General features: G+C 37.5%; 1 protein-coding gene across 3 annotated transcripts in view; it reads left to right on the forward strand.

Annotated features, from left to right (window-relative positions):
• Positions 1-14,333, forward strand: part of Nova1 (NOVA alternative splicing regulator 1) — a 116,117-nt gene that overhangs the window by 81,471 nt on the left and 20,313 nt on the right. For all 3 annotated transcript variants that reach the window (XM_057782489.1, XM_057782487.1, XM_057782490.1), the window contains exon 3: positions 12,725-12,891. In XM_057782489.1, the coding sequence (XP_057638472.1) occupies positions 12,725-12,891 (167 nt within the window). The remainder of the gene's footprint in view (positions 1-12,724; positions 12,892-14,333) is intronic.

Raw genomic sequence — 14,333 nt, forward strand, 5'->3', positions numbered from 1 at the left:
CCCATACAGTGCAGGAAAAGTGAGCACTTTCAGAAACCCCTGGACTCATGACAAACTTGCTTTGAATTACATTTTGGTTCTTATGAATTCAGAAGCCTCTTATTGCTGTCAAATTTTCAGTCCCCACATTTAGTAAGAGGCAGTAGTATGAGAAGGTGATGGAGGAGGGTCATCTGTCTATGTGTTACTCTCATTGGTTAATAAACTGCCTTGGCTTTTTGATAGGGCAGAATTTAGATAGATGGAGTAGACAAAACAGAATGCTAGGAAGAAGGTAATGAGGCAGACGTTATAGCTCTCCTCTCCAAGATGGACGCAGGTTAAGATCCTTTCCAGTAAGCCACCACCTTGTGATGCTATGCAGATTACTAAATATGGGCTAAATCAAGATGTGAGAATTAGCCAATAAGAGGCTAGAACTAATGGGCCAAAGAAATAATTTCAAAAGTAAAAAAAAAAAAAAAATACAGTTTCTGTGTAATTATTTGGGATAAAGCTAGCCAGTGGCCGGGAGCTGGGAGGCGGGAAGCAGCCCACCACTCCTACTACAAAAAGGTGTCTTAGAGTGTCCATTCCTATGTCTATACCAGACTTTTTACTTGTTTATTTATCAGAGCTTTCTGATGTATTTAATTACCTGCTAGTTCTCAGTAGGTGGTGTTAAATGTGCTGACATTGCACTGTTGCACCCTCGTTGCTCCCGATTCATCCTCTTTGCCCTGTGTGCCTTCCTCACTGTGATGTGTGTTTGTGAAGAATAATACAATGTCATGCTATCTCATCTTGTTCTCCTGATGTTTATTTATTTTTCATGTTCTATCCATTTTAATTGTTTTCCATGTTAAACAATTCATTGTACTAGAGGTCATCCTAGAATGCAGGATTGTGTTGCAAGCTTTCCTGGTCACATGGTACCTCCATTCCTTCACTTTGCACAGAAGTGGAATTCATTAGTTAAGCACTGTCTGGAGAGCCTATGTGGAGGACAGTCTTTGACATTGCTAATGGAAACTGACGGAGACCAAAGAGAGATATAGATAATTCAAAGCCCCTCATAGATCCTTAGTTGAGGGGGTAAATGACAAATATCCATGGAGAATATTAACAGCACTTTCTAGAAAACTAATTTGTAGTAATTGTTTGCAATCAATTAAAGTGAGATAACAATGAGGTATATTGTTTTTTAGGGTTACTAGCCACGGTATATTTGTGAAATTGTTCACAATACAAATTGCCATTATTAATTTGAACTTAGCAGCTAAGTTAACTTTAAATGAGGGAACGAGTTGATGTGGGATGTCCTTCTGTCTATGTGTTCCTTTTATTGGCTAATGAATAAAGCTGCTTTGGCCTATGGCAGGGCAGAATATAGCCATGCTTGAAGAGATATAGAGAGTATGCAGAGTCAAAGAGATGCCATACAGCTGCTGAAGGAGGCACACACCATGTAGTTTTACCCAAGAAACAAGGAACAACAAACCACGAGCATTGTGGTAAAATATAAAATAATAGAAGTGGGTTATTTAAGATGTAAGACTAGCTAAAAGTACACCTGAGACATCAGCCAAACAATGTTGTAATTAAGATAGTTTCCATGTGAGCATTCGGGTCTTGGCGGCCAGGAAATGAATGAGCAGTCTCCTACTACAACGTGTCTTAACTCTCCGCTTTCCACAATGTAATTTTCTGTATTTATTTATTTTTAGAAATATGGTCTTTAAGCTCCAGTGTACACAGCTTCTAATACAATTCATGGGGTGGTGCTGTAAAAACCTGACTTATTAAGTTTTGGCTATGTTAATGCTTGGGAACTCTTAAGCAAACTTTGGTATTTTCACAAAATATTAGTCAGTTTTCTCTTGTACAGTTCCCGAGTCAGAATGAAAAATTTTAAAGGACAGGACCTTAATTTATTACCAATTTTCCTTGTATCTTTTGAAATAAAACATAAATTTAAAACTTAATATCACATCTGCATTAATTGGAAGCTAGAATAATCTTTTAATATACCTAAAACATACTACCTACATTTAAAACAAACTTGTTAACTGATTGATCTCAGCATACTTTCTGTGACTTTTTTCTATTAAATAATCATAAACTACACAAGGAACAGGGTTTGTTTATATTGGGAATATATGGTGGGGAGACCAAGGCATGAAAATCTCAAATTCATGCCCCATGTATCTTTCATAGCAAAACCCAACCTGCTTCCCAACCTGCCCCCCGCAGTGGGGAAAGTCAGACGCCTAGAACTGTGTGTGCATCCCCTCCTGGTACTGCTCATTGCACACATGCATTTGTTTGCAGATTGGGTTTATGATCTCTTCATGTGTGATAGGTTTGCATGTGGCCTCTGTATCACGGTAGCTTTCCGACCTAATCCACTTTGTGGTTTCTTCGTCTCCCTGGCTCTTCATGACACTAGCAAATTGAGAGTAGTGATGTCTTCACAGCTCCAAAATTGGCGATGAATGTCTTGTATACACTTGGGGTAATTTGTAACATCCATCACTATCGTTGTGGCTACATTTTCTAGAAATATCACTGAATTTTTTGTAAAGTTCTGAGGTGAATAAGGCAATCGAGTTTAATTTGGGACACTTTATAATTTGCAGAAGATGTTCTGTAAAACACCACATGGCTGTGCTGATACAGTTCACATGCAAGGTTTAAATGCTTTCTCTGTTGTTGAACTTTATTGTGAATCACTCAGTAGGGGGGATATTGTCCATAGCTCTTCCCATCAGAAATATTTAGTCAAAGGCTCTGTGTTTTGTGGTGCGTGCTGTAGGATAGCTGTGCTGTAGTTACACAGAGGGAAGCACCGGGCAAGTGCTCAGCTGCACAGCCATTTCTTAAAAGCATTGCTCTCTTAAGCCTGATTTTTAAAAGATTACTAAATTGCACAAGCATGTTTTCTTATTAAACACAACAGTACTAGCCACTATAGCATCATGACAGATTTTTCCTCCATTGAGTTTCTTCCACAATTCCTAATGTTTCTTGGTACAACTTCAAAGATTTTTTGCCAATATGGTCAGATTTCTCAGCTAATCATCACACCTGTTTTCCTTTTACGTGCTGTATATGTTCTGGAGCATTCCACATTTTACCTTTGTGTCTTTCCCAGTTGCCACTAAATATTATTCTTCACAACTTTGTGGATCTGAGGCCAGGCGGTGGTGGCGCATGCCTTTAATCCCAGCACTCGGGAGGCAGAGGCAGGCGGATTTCTGTGAGTTCGAGACCAGCCTGGTCTACAAGAGCTAGTTCCAGGACAGGCTCCAAAACCACAGAGAAACCCTGTCTCAAAAAAAAAAAAAAAAAAACTTTGTGGATCTGTTGCATTATACCTCAGGGTTTTCACAATCTGGTATTTCCCTAAATCTATGGTCATTACACCTTAAACTGTGTTTTGCTAGAGTGGCCCGTTTTTACCTCATGTTTAGTTAATTCTAGCTTCTTGGGATTTACAACAGGCCTATACTCCGCTCATTTGCTCTTCCTGCCTTCTGTTTATGCAAAAGAAATAGTTACTCCGACACATGAATATATATGTGTCACATGCACAGGTGTTTGGTGGTACTGTGGATGTTAGATACTGTGGGTATAAGAACATGGCAGTATCCCACATTCCTGTGAGCTTAGACTGCTGAGCAAACAGTAATCTAATCCATGGAAATTTCTGTCTGCGAGCATCCAGTGTGCTTGGTCACGCACAGCCATCATTAGCCTGTCCGACCACAAACCAGGCAGTATCTCCTGTGAAATCAGTAACTGACTGAGAACTAAAAGATACGAGATGGTAGGGCAAAAGCGTGTGTGTAAAATAGAGTGTCTGAGGAGAGGGTTGGAATCGGGTGCATACCTATATGAAAAGAGATGGAGTTCCTAAGAAAAAAGTCAAGAATGTTTGCTAATTCTGTGTTTTGAGGCCTTAGATGTGGAAATCAAGACCGTGTTAGGATTGTCTGTGAGTAAAGTGCCTTTCTGCCTGGCATAAAATACTTCATAAGTTGCCCACTGAGTCTGTTCCTCCCTACACAGCCATGTATTCAAGGGGAAAGGAAGCCCTGACATAGTTTCCAACAATCTTGGAATTAGTTCATTTTAATGCAAGGCTTTTGCTGTGTCTGTAGAAAGCAACAGTGCTTAATTAAAATATTTATATCTCAATCCTCAGAACAGCCAAGGTTCTTAGGCCCTCTTGCAAACCACCCACTAATATTGCCCTTGGGATTTCTCTATCACTATTAACCTGTTCTGAGTAATACATAGTACAGTAGTCTTTTTCTGAATTTCCTATGACAAGGGGCTTTCCCCAATACGTTTTGAGGCCTTAGATACAGATCAAAAATTATTTTTCTATTTCCTATAAATTTAAGTTTGTGTGTGTAGTTTTAAATTGATTTCCACTTCAGTGTTAATTTAAAAAGGTGTGTGATGTATGTTTGTGTCCACGTGTGTATGAATGGGACACCTGCTTATGAAGGTGTGTTTATCCATGCAGGTGTCTTTGGATACTAGAGGTTGGAATGTCTTCCTCAGTCCCTTCTCTACCTTATATTTTGAGAAGTATTTCTCACTAAATTTGGAAATCACTGTTTCCACTACACTGGCTGGCCATCAGTTCTCAGGGAATCCTCATGTCTCTTCCTGAGCACAAGAATTACAGATGTGCCTTGCTATGACATCACTATTCCATAGGTACTTGAATTGCTGTAAGTTTAAGGCCTTGGCTACATCCTATCCCAGGCCATCCTGAACTACAGAATGATGCTGTTCAAAAGAACAAAAATAGATAAAACATCCCTGCCTGTTTAGAAAACTCCCATATCAACACCTAATTTTTCGCATGTTTAAGAGAAGATAATATTTACAAAAAATTCTTGTATTTTAGGGTTTTCCCCATAAAAATGATCATGACCAGTATATTCACAGTTTGCCTTATCTCTAAACAGAATTTGTCATTATTTTATTATGCAGTAATTAATTTAATTAGGAAGCTTGAGTGGTTCTTTATTTGGTACAGAAATTGCTGCAGTTTAAACTTCTCCCCCAGATAAACCATCTGCAGAATCACTTTCTGTATTGGATGTACCCTAAAATGAGGAGAAGATAGCTAGAATAGGCCAATCACTGTTCTTCCAGTAAAAGTGTATAGGATGTGATGTACTAGGTAAGCTTTTCAGTCATAACAGTTTGTATGTTATTTTCCTCTTCTGGGTTAACAAAATTGCATGTGGCTCATCCGAGGTTATTTTTTTAGTTTGTTAAAAATTATTTTCAGCCATCTACTAAGAACAGAAATGTGGATTATACCCATGATAAAACAGTAAAAAATTTCTTTCTATTAAAGAGGGACAAACAAGAAATAAAGAACAAATACACTGGACAGTTTGGAAGATGGCTGGGTGGGAGCTAAAATAAAGAATTGTGAGATTATTGGTAGTCATGGGTAAACGGTTTTGTGGTTTTTGAAGACTTCTCTGATGAGGTATTACTAAGCTAAACCTTAAGGAATAAATTATGTCTGTCTGTGTAGCTGGGGGTGATGCCATAGGGAATGCCGGAGGAGCCGGGCTACTGAGACAGACATCAGCAGGAAACAAGACCTAAGTGAGAGCAAGCGTGGCATGTTCCAGTAACTAAAAAAGACCTGACTCCCTGGAGTATAGCAAAGGCGGGGAAAGTAATGTGAGACGAGAACGAAGCTGAGGTGAGCCAAATCCTGGTGGATTTGAAAGCCTCAGTATAGTTGAAATTAAACTCTAACTGGCGATGAGACACTGTTGGTTTTTTAAAAGGTGAATTACCTATGATCTGCATATTTGAAGCACGACGAATGGAAGGTAAATGACAAAAGGGTAAAACACATAATTAGACTTTCTCAGTGGACTTTTTGAGATATGGTGATGACTTGAAGTATAGAGATGTATTCTTAGACAGTGAATTAATTCATAATACATTTTATATTTACAATCATTGGGGCTACAGGAAGATTTTCCTGGAAAGATAGTAGCTGCAAGAAAACTGAAAAAGAAAGTGTTTCTATAAGGAACACATAGCTAATTAAGTCTACCGTGTGGGAAGGAAATGCAGATGCCTACATTTGGTTCCCTTGTTGTTTTCCTGATTCTTCTAAATTACAATATGCCTTCCATCCTGCCTTCATGACTGAAATTATATATATGTGTGTGTGTATGCATGTATATATATATTACATGTCTTTGTATGTATTATATATTGTTTTAAAACAGAAAGTTCTCTGAGGAGATTCTAAAAGTTTAGAAATGCAAACCTTGGAATTGTCAAGTACGAGTCCTGTGGTAGGAGCTGAAGGCATTGTGACTGGTGTTATGTAGTAGTTTGGAAGATGGGCACTAGAGTTCCAGTCCAGGTCATTGTTCTAATGACTGTGCTACTAGAAGATGTTTTGCTCCCTGAAATTGTTTGGTCTCCTTCATGAGATACTGAAGTGCTATGCTAGGGAATGGTGACGGGAAGTCCCGACTAAGCTGACCCAAGTGGAGGGCACTAAGGACTTGAAGGACTTGAGAGTAGGTGAGTGAGGACAGCGGGAAGCCAGAGGCTCCATGGAGAGCAACCAAGAAACCAGAGACTACGGATCCCTACAAAAGGAAAGGAATGACAGAGCCAGCTCTCTACCCTGACATAGAAGCAAGGCCAGGAAGAGACCGTGAGTCCAGGGATCTGTCTTCAACTGGATTAGAAGTCAAGAGGACAGTCCGGAGAGTCAGGAGGGTTAGCTTTGGAGAAATGTGTGATCACTTAGCAGTGGTTAAAAGCACAACGTGTTATGTTCAAGTAATCCTTAGCCTAGAGTTCCTCCACTTAAAAATACACTTCAATAATTCTGAATAAAAGAGACAAAACTTTTTTTTTGTAAAAAGACAAAAAATGGGCTGGACAATGGTGGCACACACTTTTAATCCCAGCACTTGGGAGGGAGAGGCAGACGGATCTCTATGAGTTCAAGGCCAGCCTGGTCTATAAGAGCTAGTTCTAGGACAGGCTCCAAAGCTACAAAGAAAGCTGTCTCAAAAAACAAAAAGCAAACAAAAAAGAACTTCAAAAAAAAAAAAAAAGACAAAATGGAATAACAAAAGTACAAGATATCAATTTGATATTTTTTGGAGATAAAGTTTTAAAATTAAGATCATAAAGTATAAGTCTGTCATTTTTAGTCCATGGTCTCTAAGACATCCAGCTAACTGCTCTGAGCTACAGACAATCAACTAAAGATATATAAACTATTATCACATATTTAACCCTTAATTCTTATGGTAATCATGTATCACTTAATTTACAATTTCTTAATAGTGTTAAAGTGAAGTAAGATTTGAGTGTCAAAAAATGACTTTTAAGAATTGAATACTTTTCAAAAACTTCCAAGTCTTATTTTTACATCATGTAAAACCTTTATCTAGTTATAATGTGATATGCTAAAGCTATTATAACAATTGAAAACATTGGAGATTATAAGAAATAGAACCCTAAAAACCTGTAGGGAAATAAAGGAAGTCCTTTACCATCTTAGGTGTGGGAGTGAAATTCCTAATTTAGTACTAAAAGTAAGAACAATAAGACATAAAAAAAAGTTGATTTCATCAGAAATAAAATACGCAGACTAGGGAGAGAACTAGCACAGGACCTACGGTCAAATACCCAGAACTCTCATAGGCTGGGTGTGGTAATACAGCTATAATCCCAGAGCTCCTCCAGGGAAGACCAAGACAGATGCTTCCAGAAAAGCCACAGACCAGCTGCCCTGGTATGCATCAGTCAACAGAAAGATTCTGCCTCGAACAAGTTGGAAGGTGAAGACTGACAGTCAACCAGCATACCATGGCATGTGCACCTCCGGACTCATACGAACACACACACAAACATGAACGAATAAAACTTGTGTGCACAAGAGAAATTATCATCAGATAAAAAGGCAATCTTTAGGATGGGGAAAATATCGTTTTAGAAGAACTACAAAACCTCTATAATATAAAGGTAATCCATAAATTGTGTGAAGAAATAAAGATGCACAATAAGAACTTGAAAGATGCCTAACTGCCCTGGAGAAAAGCCAGTTTCGCTGTAGTGAGCCCTGCCTACCCAATTGTATAGATTTTAATTACAATAATGAAGCATAAATGTTGTCTGCAGAAGGGAAAATTAGAACCCTCTTACACTGATAGTGAGGATGTGAAGTTGTGTGATTTTAGAAAATAATTTGGCAAGTCTTTAAAAAGACTAAATATATAATTACACATTTTCCAGAAATTCTGTGCTCCTTTGTTTATACACAAAAGTATCAGAAATAGATACCTAAGAAGATACGTATTCACTGGTGATCACTGAAGCATCCTTGCAGTATTCAGAAGCTGTAAATGTGGAGTCTATATGATCGTATAAAAGTGTATGCTCTGTGTATGTAATGAAGTATTATGCAGCCACAAAAAAAAGAGAAAATTTGATATATGTAAAACCATGAATAAGCATTGAAAGAAACATGCTTTTCCCTAACCTTAATCTGCTAGGGTTAGGGAAATTATGAATAGAGTTTTAATATTTATTATTGTTGTTGTTGTTATGCTGTGTAGGTGAAGTGGCTTCTGTGTCACAGAGCAGACCCTCAGGTCAGAGTTTGTGGAGTTGCTTCTCTCTTTACACCTTCTGTGGGTTCCAGGGAGCCCCTCAAGCTCACCAGGTTGTGGGAGAGTACCTATACCCAGTGAGTCATGTGCTAGCTCTGATCTTTTTTATTTTTAACTTTGAAAATAAAGTTTTGTAATTCATTATATGTCCTCATGCCTTTGCCTAAATTCTTTTTATTGAGAACCTTTTTATGGGCATACAGATTATTTATAATTTATTGTAGTTTATTTTTTTATTCATTTCCCAAAATTCATTTTCACATGTGTTGGCTGAGCTTACAAATCCAGAGACATTTATTGACTTTATAATGCAGATCAGACAACAACCTTCTAAGTCAATCATGTGTGTTTTTTACTTTAGCGATGTCATGGAACCTAGACACTAGTCATGTATTAGAAGGCAGTTGGGGCATCAATAGGTCAAGCACTGTTCTAAGTAACAGGAGTGTGATGATAAACCTTAGAAGTACGGTTCTTTTTACCTTTTCAGCCTGTTTCTGGCCCCAAATAGTCTCCATTGCACTTTCCTCCTTTTGTTCTTCATGCTGTGTGTTTTTTGTGTTTTGTGTATAGTACCCAGAAAGAACACTGTGAACGTCATGAGGCCATGAGAGATATGGCCATGACTGTGTCTTCAGCCTCCACTGTAGTGTTTGAGTGGTCAGGACTCAGTGAATGCTCAGCAGATGAGTGAACAAATGAGAAACCAGAACCAGAAGAATTTAAGATTTGTTTTTTTTTTTTTTTCCAGCAACAGGATAGTCAGCTGTGTCAAATATCATGGACAGGACAAACAGCAAGGGCGTGAAGAGTAGGTTTGTCCAGACACACCTGTGATGGACGATTAGGGCAGGATTGGAGAAAAGGTAATAATCGAGTCGATCGGAGAGAGGTACTGAGATTGAAGGTTAGATGTAAAGAAGCTGGAGGACATCCAGAATTCCTTAAAGGATGCCAAGTTACTAAGGTACTTTTATCTAATTGAGTGCCATAGACAGAGCTTTTCAAATTAAAAGTGATCCTTTGATGCTACAAAATGCATACTTCTTATCATTGCTTCAGTTACCTTTTACATAAAGTTTTTTTTAAAATTTGGAACCAATCAAATTCTAGATTGCATTTGATCATAATATCTTTAAGTCAAGTCTTTTTTATAAAATAATATTTCATTTGCTTATAAAACTGGATGAATTGTCAATAAATGTATTTTACATCCCTGGTGGAATTTGACTTCCTTTTGGTATGGTCAGTTTCTGAGTTTTCAGTGCTATCTGTAACTGTAATGGAAGGCTGTTTTGTTACATTTCGTTGCAGCTGTTTTGTGCTATCTGTAACTGTAATGGAAGGCTGTTTTATTACATTTCGTTGCAGCTGTTTTGGGGTATGCACTTCTCAGAGGAGCTGTGCTTGATCCTACATCCCAACAGTGTATGCTTCTAGATGTTTCATCTTGGTAGTATTGACACCTAAAATTGAGTGGAGATACTGACATTTCCATGCACATTTTCCCATTAACCTTTCATTCAATTTTTCCCAATTTGTTATTTTTGCCTAAGTTTTAATTCATTAAATTTATAGAAATGTTTTGTTCCAATTATGTTAATATTTTTAATCACTGAAAATATTCAAGAGAAAAAGCATGGTGTATACGAGGAAGTCCATCTTAAGCAGGAAGAGTGTATGCTGGGTGAAAAGGAATGAAACCCAGGACACATGTGAGAAAATACCCAGGAGCGGGTCTAAGGGTCTGGCCAAAAATTGCAGCAGCACAGAGAATGTATTTTACTGAATTTCTGTGAAGAATTTGCTATGATCTGCTTGAGAATTGTACCCTCTTTTAGAAATGTGTTTTTTTAATATTTGATATTGCCTTTGAAATAGAAACATTAAGCCATTTCCAACATCGCTTTTGCTCTTTGCCAACGGTCTTTCTTGTTATGAACACATATTTTGTAATTTATCTGTTACCATATGTGACATGAAAGTAGCAGGGAGGGATGTTTGGAAAGGGAACAGGAAGTGGAAAGTTGTAAGGAAGGACAGTGACCATTATGAAATCAGTCATGGTGCCGTGTCACACCCGTCTTGCCGCGTGGGTTGGAAACAATGGTGTTCTGCACACCTGTGTTGTGCATTATGTAGGATGCGTGCGCGTTTTCCTATAGCTGAGTCTCGGCGTTGCTGCACTCTGTTGCAGAGAGTAGTAAATGCTGCCATTAAGCAAATAAAATGATAAATATCTGGCAGTTTAGCTTAGACACTAATGGAGTCTAAAAGCCTTTAAAATGACAAAACCCGGTAACTTTTATGATTTATAGGCTCATTTGTGTTACATAGTTTGGTCATATACTTGACAGGATTTCTTTTTTTTTTTTAAACTCTCTCCTAAAAAAATATGGTTTTGTGTTACCTGAGTGCAAAGCAATTAGGATTCAGGAGCAGAACATAACAGTGTCTCAGCTAAATCGCCCAGTGTTGTGCAGTTTCCTTTGGGGCCCACCCTGTTTGCACGGTCCTAAGGGAAGGGGTGTGATCCAGGCAATCTGTGTGTCTACGCAACAGTGGCCCTGCAAACTGCCCTCAGAATGCCTCACGCTTGCCCTTGTGTAACGTCGTATTTAGGCGTTTCTACTTCTTTATGAATCAGGGTTTTCCATTTATTTTCTATTAGTCCACACAGTCTGAAGAACACTGGTTGCTGTGGTCAGACACATATTATGTTAAATCAAAACTCTAAGAATAACATGGATTACACAGTGTTTAGTTACGTTGTGCCAGGCTTCTTTCTTTGGAACTCGTCATTTAAGCCAGACTGTTTTGGCATCCCCAGAGCACTCTGTGGTGTCTCTGGAAGCAGTGATGTAATCTGATCTGTGTTCTGTGTGGTCTGAGAACCTGAAGAACATTTTGCATTAGCCACATTGATCGGGAATCCTTTCTAGTCATTTACTAGACAATTAATACAGTCTTGTAAAGTGTCCCCTGGGTGTCCATATAAACTTGATCGTTTACCCCAGGACCAAAAGATGCATCAATATAGACAAGAGTAACTTAAACTGATTAACAGAAACAGGAAAATCTAAATCCACAGATCACATTATGTTCCGTCCATCCTTAAAAATAAACTCTGCTTGCTCTTAATTCCTCTGAAACTCAAGAAACATATTTTTACAAATTGAAATTTTCATTGACAAAATTATGAAAATATAATTTCGATATTTCTATAATTATAGTCCTATTCCTAAGTCCTGTGATACAGGTTTGTCTGTAAGGAATGATAAACATCGTTTGCATCAGTCTTGAAAGCAACGTTGAGTCTTTGTGATTTTTTTTAACCTTAGAAGTTTTACGATTTTGTACATACACATTGGCACAAATTTTGAAATCCTGGCACCAGTGAGAACCGTAGTGCAGGTCTTCTTTCCAATTTGTAAGCCGCCAGGTGGTTTGGATCGCTGAAGTAATGGCTACTTAATCAGTTTGTAAGTCAAGCCTGCTGTAGTCAGCCTCAGAGCACTATGACAACTAATCTTGGGTTGTCATGACCTCAAGGTGTGTCCACAAAATTCCTATACTGTATCATAGACCATCTAAGTCCTGTTTATATGTCCCTGATATCGTATTTAAAGTACATCATCAATAAAATTGATATTCATTCTTGTATTCAAAGAGTATATGATTTACTCATTTTTAAAGAATGAGCTCCTTAAAAGGTATTTTCATGGATTCTTATCTGATACAGCTTCTAGTCCTAAGGCCTTCTCTGAGTACTGCATGAATATTTATCCTCATGAATGTGTGATGAGTTCTGAACTCTAGATCTTTGGTTCTTCTAGAACCCAATTGCCTGTTATGAGAATAAAAGAAGGGAATGAATTCTGACATTTTTTAATGAAGCAGATATATTGATTACTTTAATATCAATTGAACACTCGAACTTCAGAGCTGTAAATATTACAGTATTTTATCAACATTATGCCTTCCTTTTCATAATGTTTCAATGTAAACCGAAAGGGACTATTTTCTGAAAACAAGTCTTCTGTCTTCAGGTACCACTGAGAGGGTGTGCTTGATCCAGGGAACGGTTGAAGCACTGAATGCAGTTCATGGATTCATTGCAGAAAAAATCCGAGAAATGCCCCAAAATGTGGCCAAGACAGAACCAGTCAGCATCCTACAACCTCAGACCACCGTTAACCCTGATCGCATCAAACAAGTGAGTGTTCGGTTGGGAAATCAGAGAGGAATACCCGCAGTGCAGTCTGAGTTTCTTTCAGAGGAAGCAGTTTAGTCCTGCCAAGAAAAGGCTTAAACTTATCTAAAGTTGTCGTTTAGTTTTTTAAGAATTTTACAGCCCTTGATTGGCAAATCAAGCTATTGATTAATTGAATTTTACATTTATTAGAGATATACAAAGAGGCACTGCTGTGACTCTTTATGAATGCTTTTTGCAGATATGGAGGCAGGGGTTTTATTAACTAATGGAACTCTGTTTAAAATATAACACTTCTTAAATGAATTATAAAAAAATGGAAATGAAATTTCTATCTTCAACATTTCCAATGCCCAACTTTAGTGACATTTGTAGTTCTCAGGATAGGTATTGCGTACAGACTCCTGTTTTGCTAATTTGTCATGTTTAACATTTTATCAACACGTGTGTAAGTCAATCTGTACAACTAGAGTTCAGTCCTTTGTTAGCGATCACCCATTACGTTTTGTATCACATGTGTAGTACCTATATCTGTTATGAAGGTCCAATGTCAAATTTTAATGTATGGAATATTTTGTCAAAAAAATTTTTTTATGACAAAAGCACTGTGAATTTTTAAGACTGAGTAGTACTTGAGATGACGTAGGGAAATGACACTGCTTGATGTTAAATAAGGCGGATTCTTCTACCGTAAATATTTTAGGCATACATATTGATAGTTTTGCCCATAATTATTGTCTACTTTTGCCCTTTTATTTAGCCACTTAATTTATGACCTAGTTTTATTATCAACAAATTGTGATTTTAGAATAAATGTATTATTATTTATAAATTAACAGAAAACTTATTTTCATTGTAATGAATTTGAAATGTAGTTCAAAATTCTATTAATTTCATGTTTCTGAACTGAAAATATATTAACCAGTACTATGAACCTATCATAATTTAATCATATATCAACTTTGAATTCATAATTGGATACTATATGCTCAAATTATAGAGTAATATTTGATTGTCTATTAATAATCTATTTTAAAAGTACTTCCTGTTTAAACCACGAGAAAGTAGTTCTTACTCCATATAAAGAACGCTCTCACTGTTTTCCATCAGTGCTGAATAGCTGTAATTTCAGAACTCTAAGGGAATGTATCTCTATGGATATGTGGCAACATCTACATACCTTAAAGCTCTACCTACATACTAGTGTTTTTAAATTCACAATCACTTAGTAGTGTGAAGTACTTCTTTTATCCATGCTAGGTAAATACAAAATAATCCAAAGCCTGTTGACTTGACAATGATACGGAGACCTCATTAGAGTGGAAAACAAGGTGTCTTAGATGGCAGATATCCAAGTTAAGATCAGGTGGGGCTAGAAATGTCCTGAGTGAGCACTGAAGTATCGGCCCTCTTTGCTTTCGGCCTTAATCCAACCCATCCATTCT

This window comes from Chionomys nivalis, chromosome 10 (genome assembly GCF_950005125.1).
Source record: "Chionomys nivalis chromosome 10, mChiNiv1.1, whole genome shotgun sequence".
Classification (NCBI taxonomy): Eukaryota; Metazoa; Chordata; class Mammalia; order Rodentia; family Cricetidae; genus Chionomys; species Chionomys nivalis.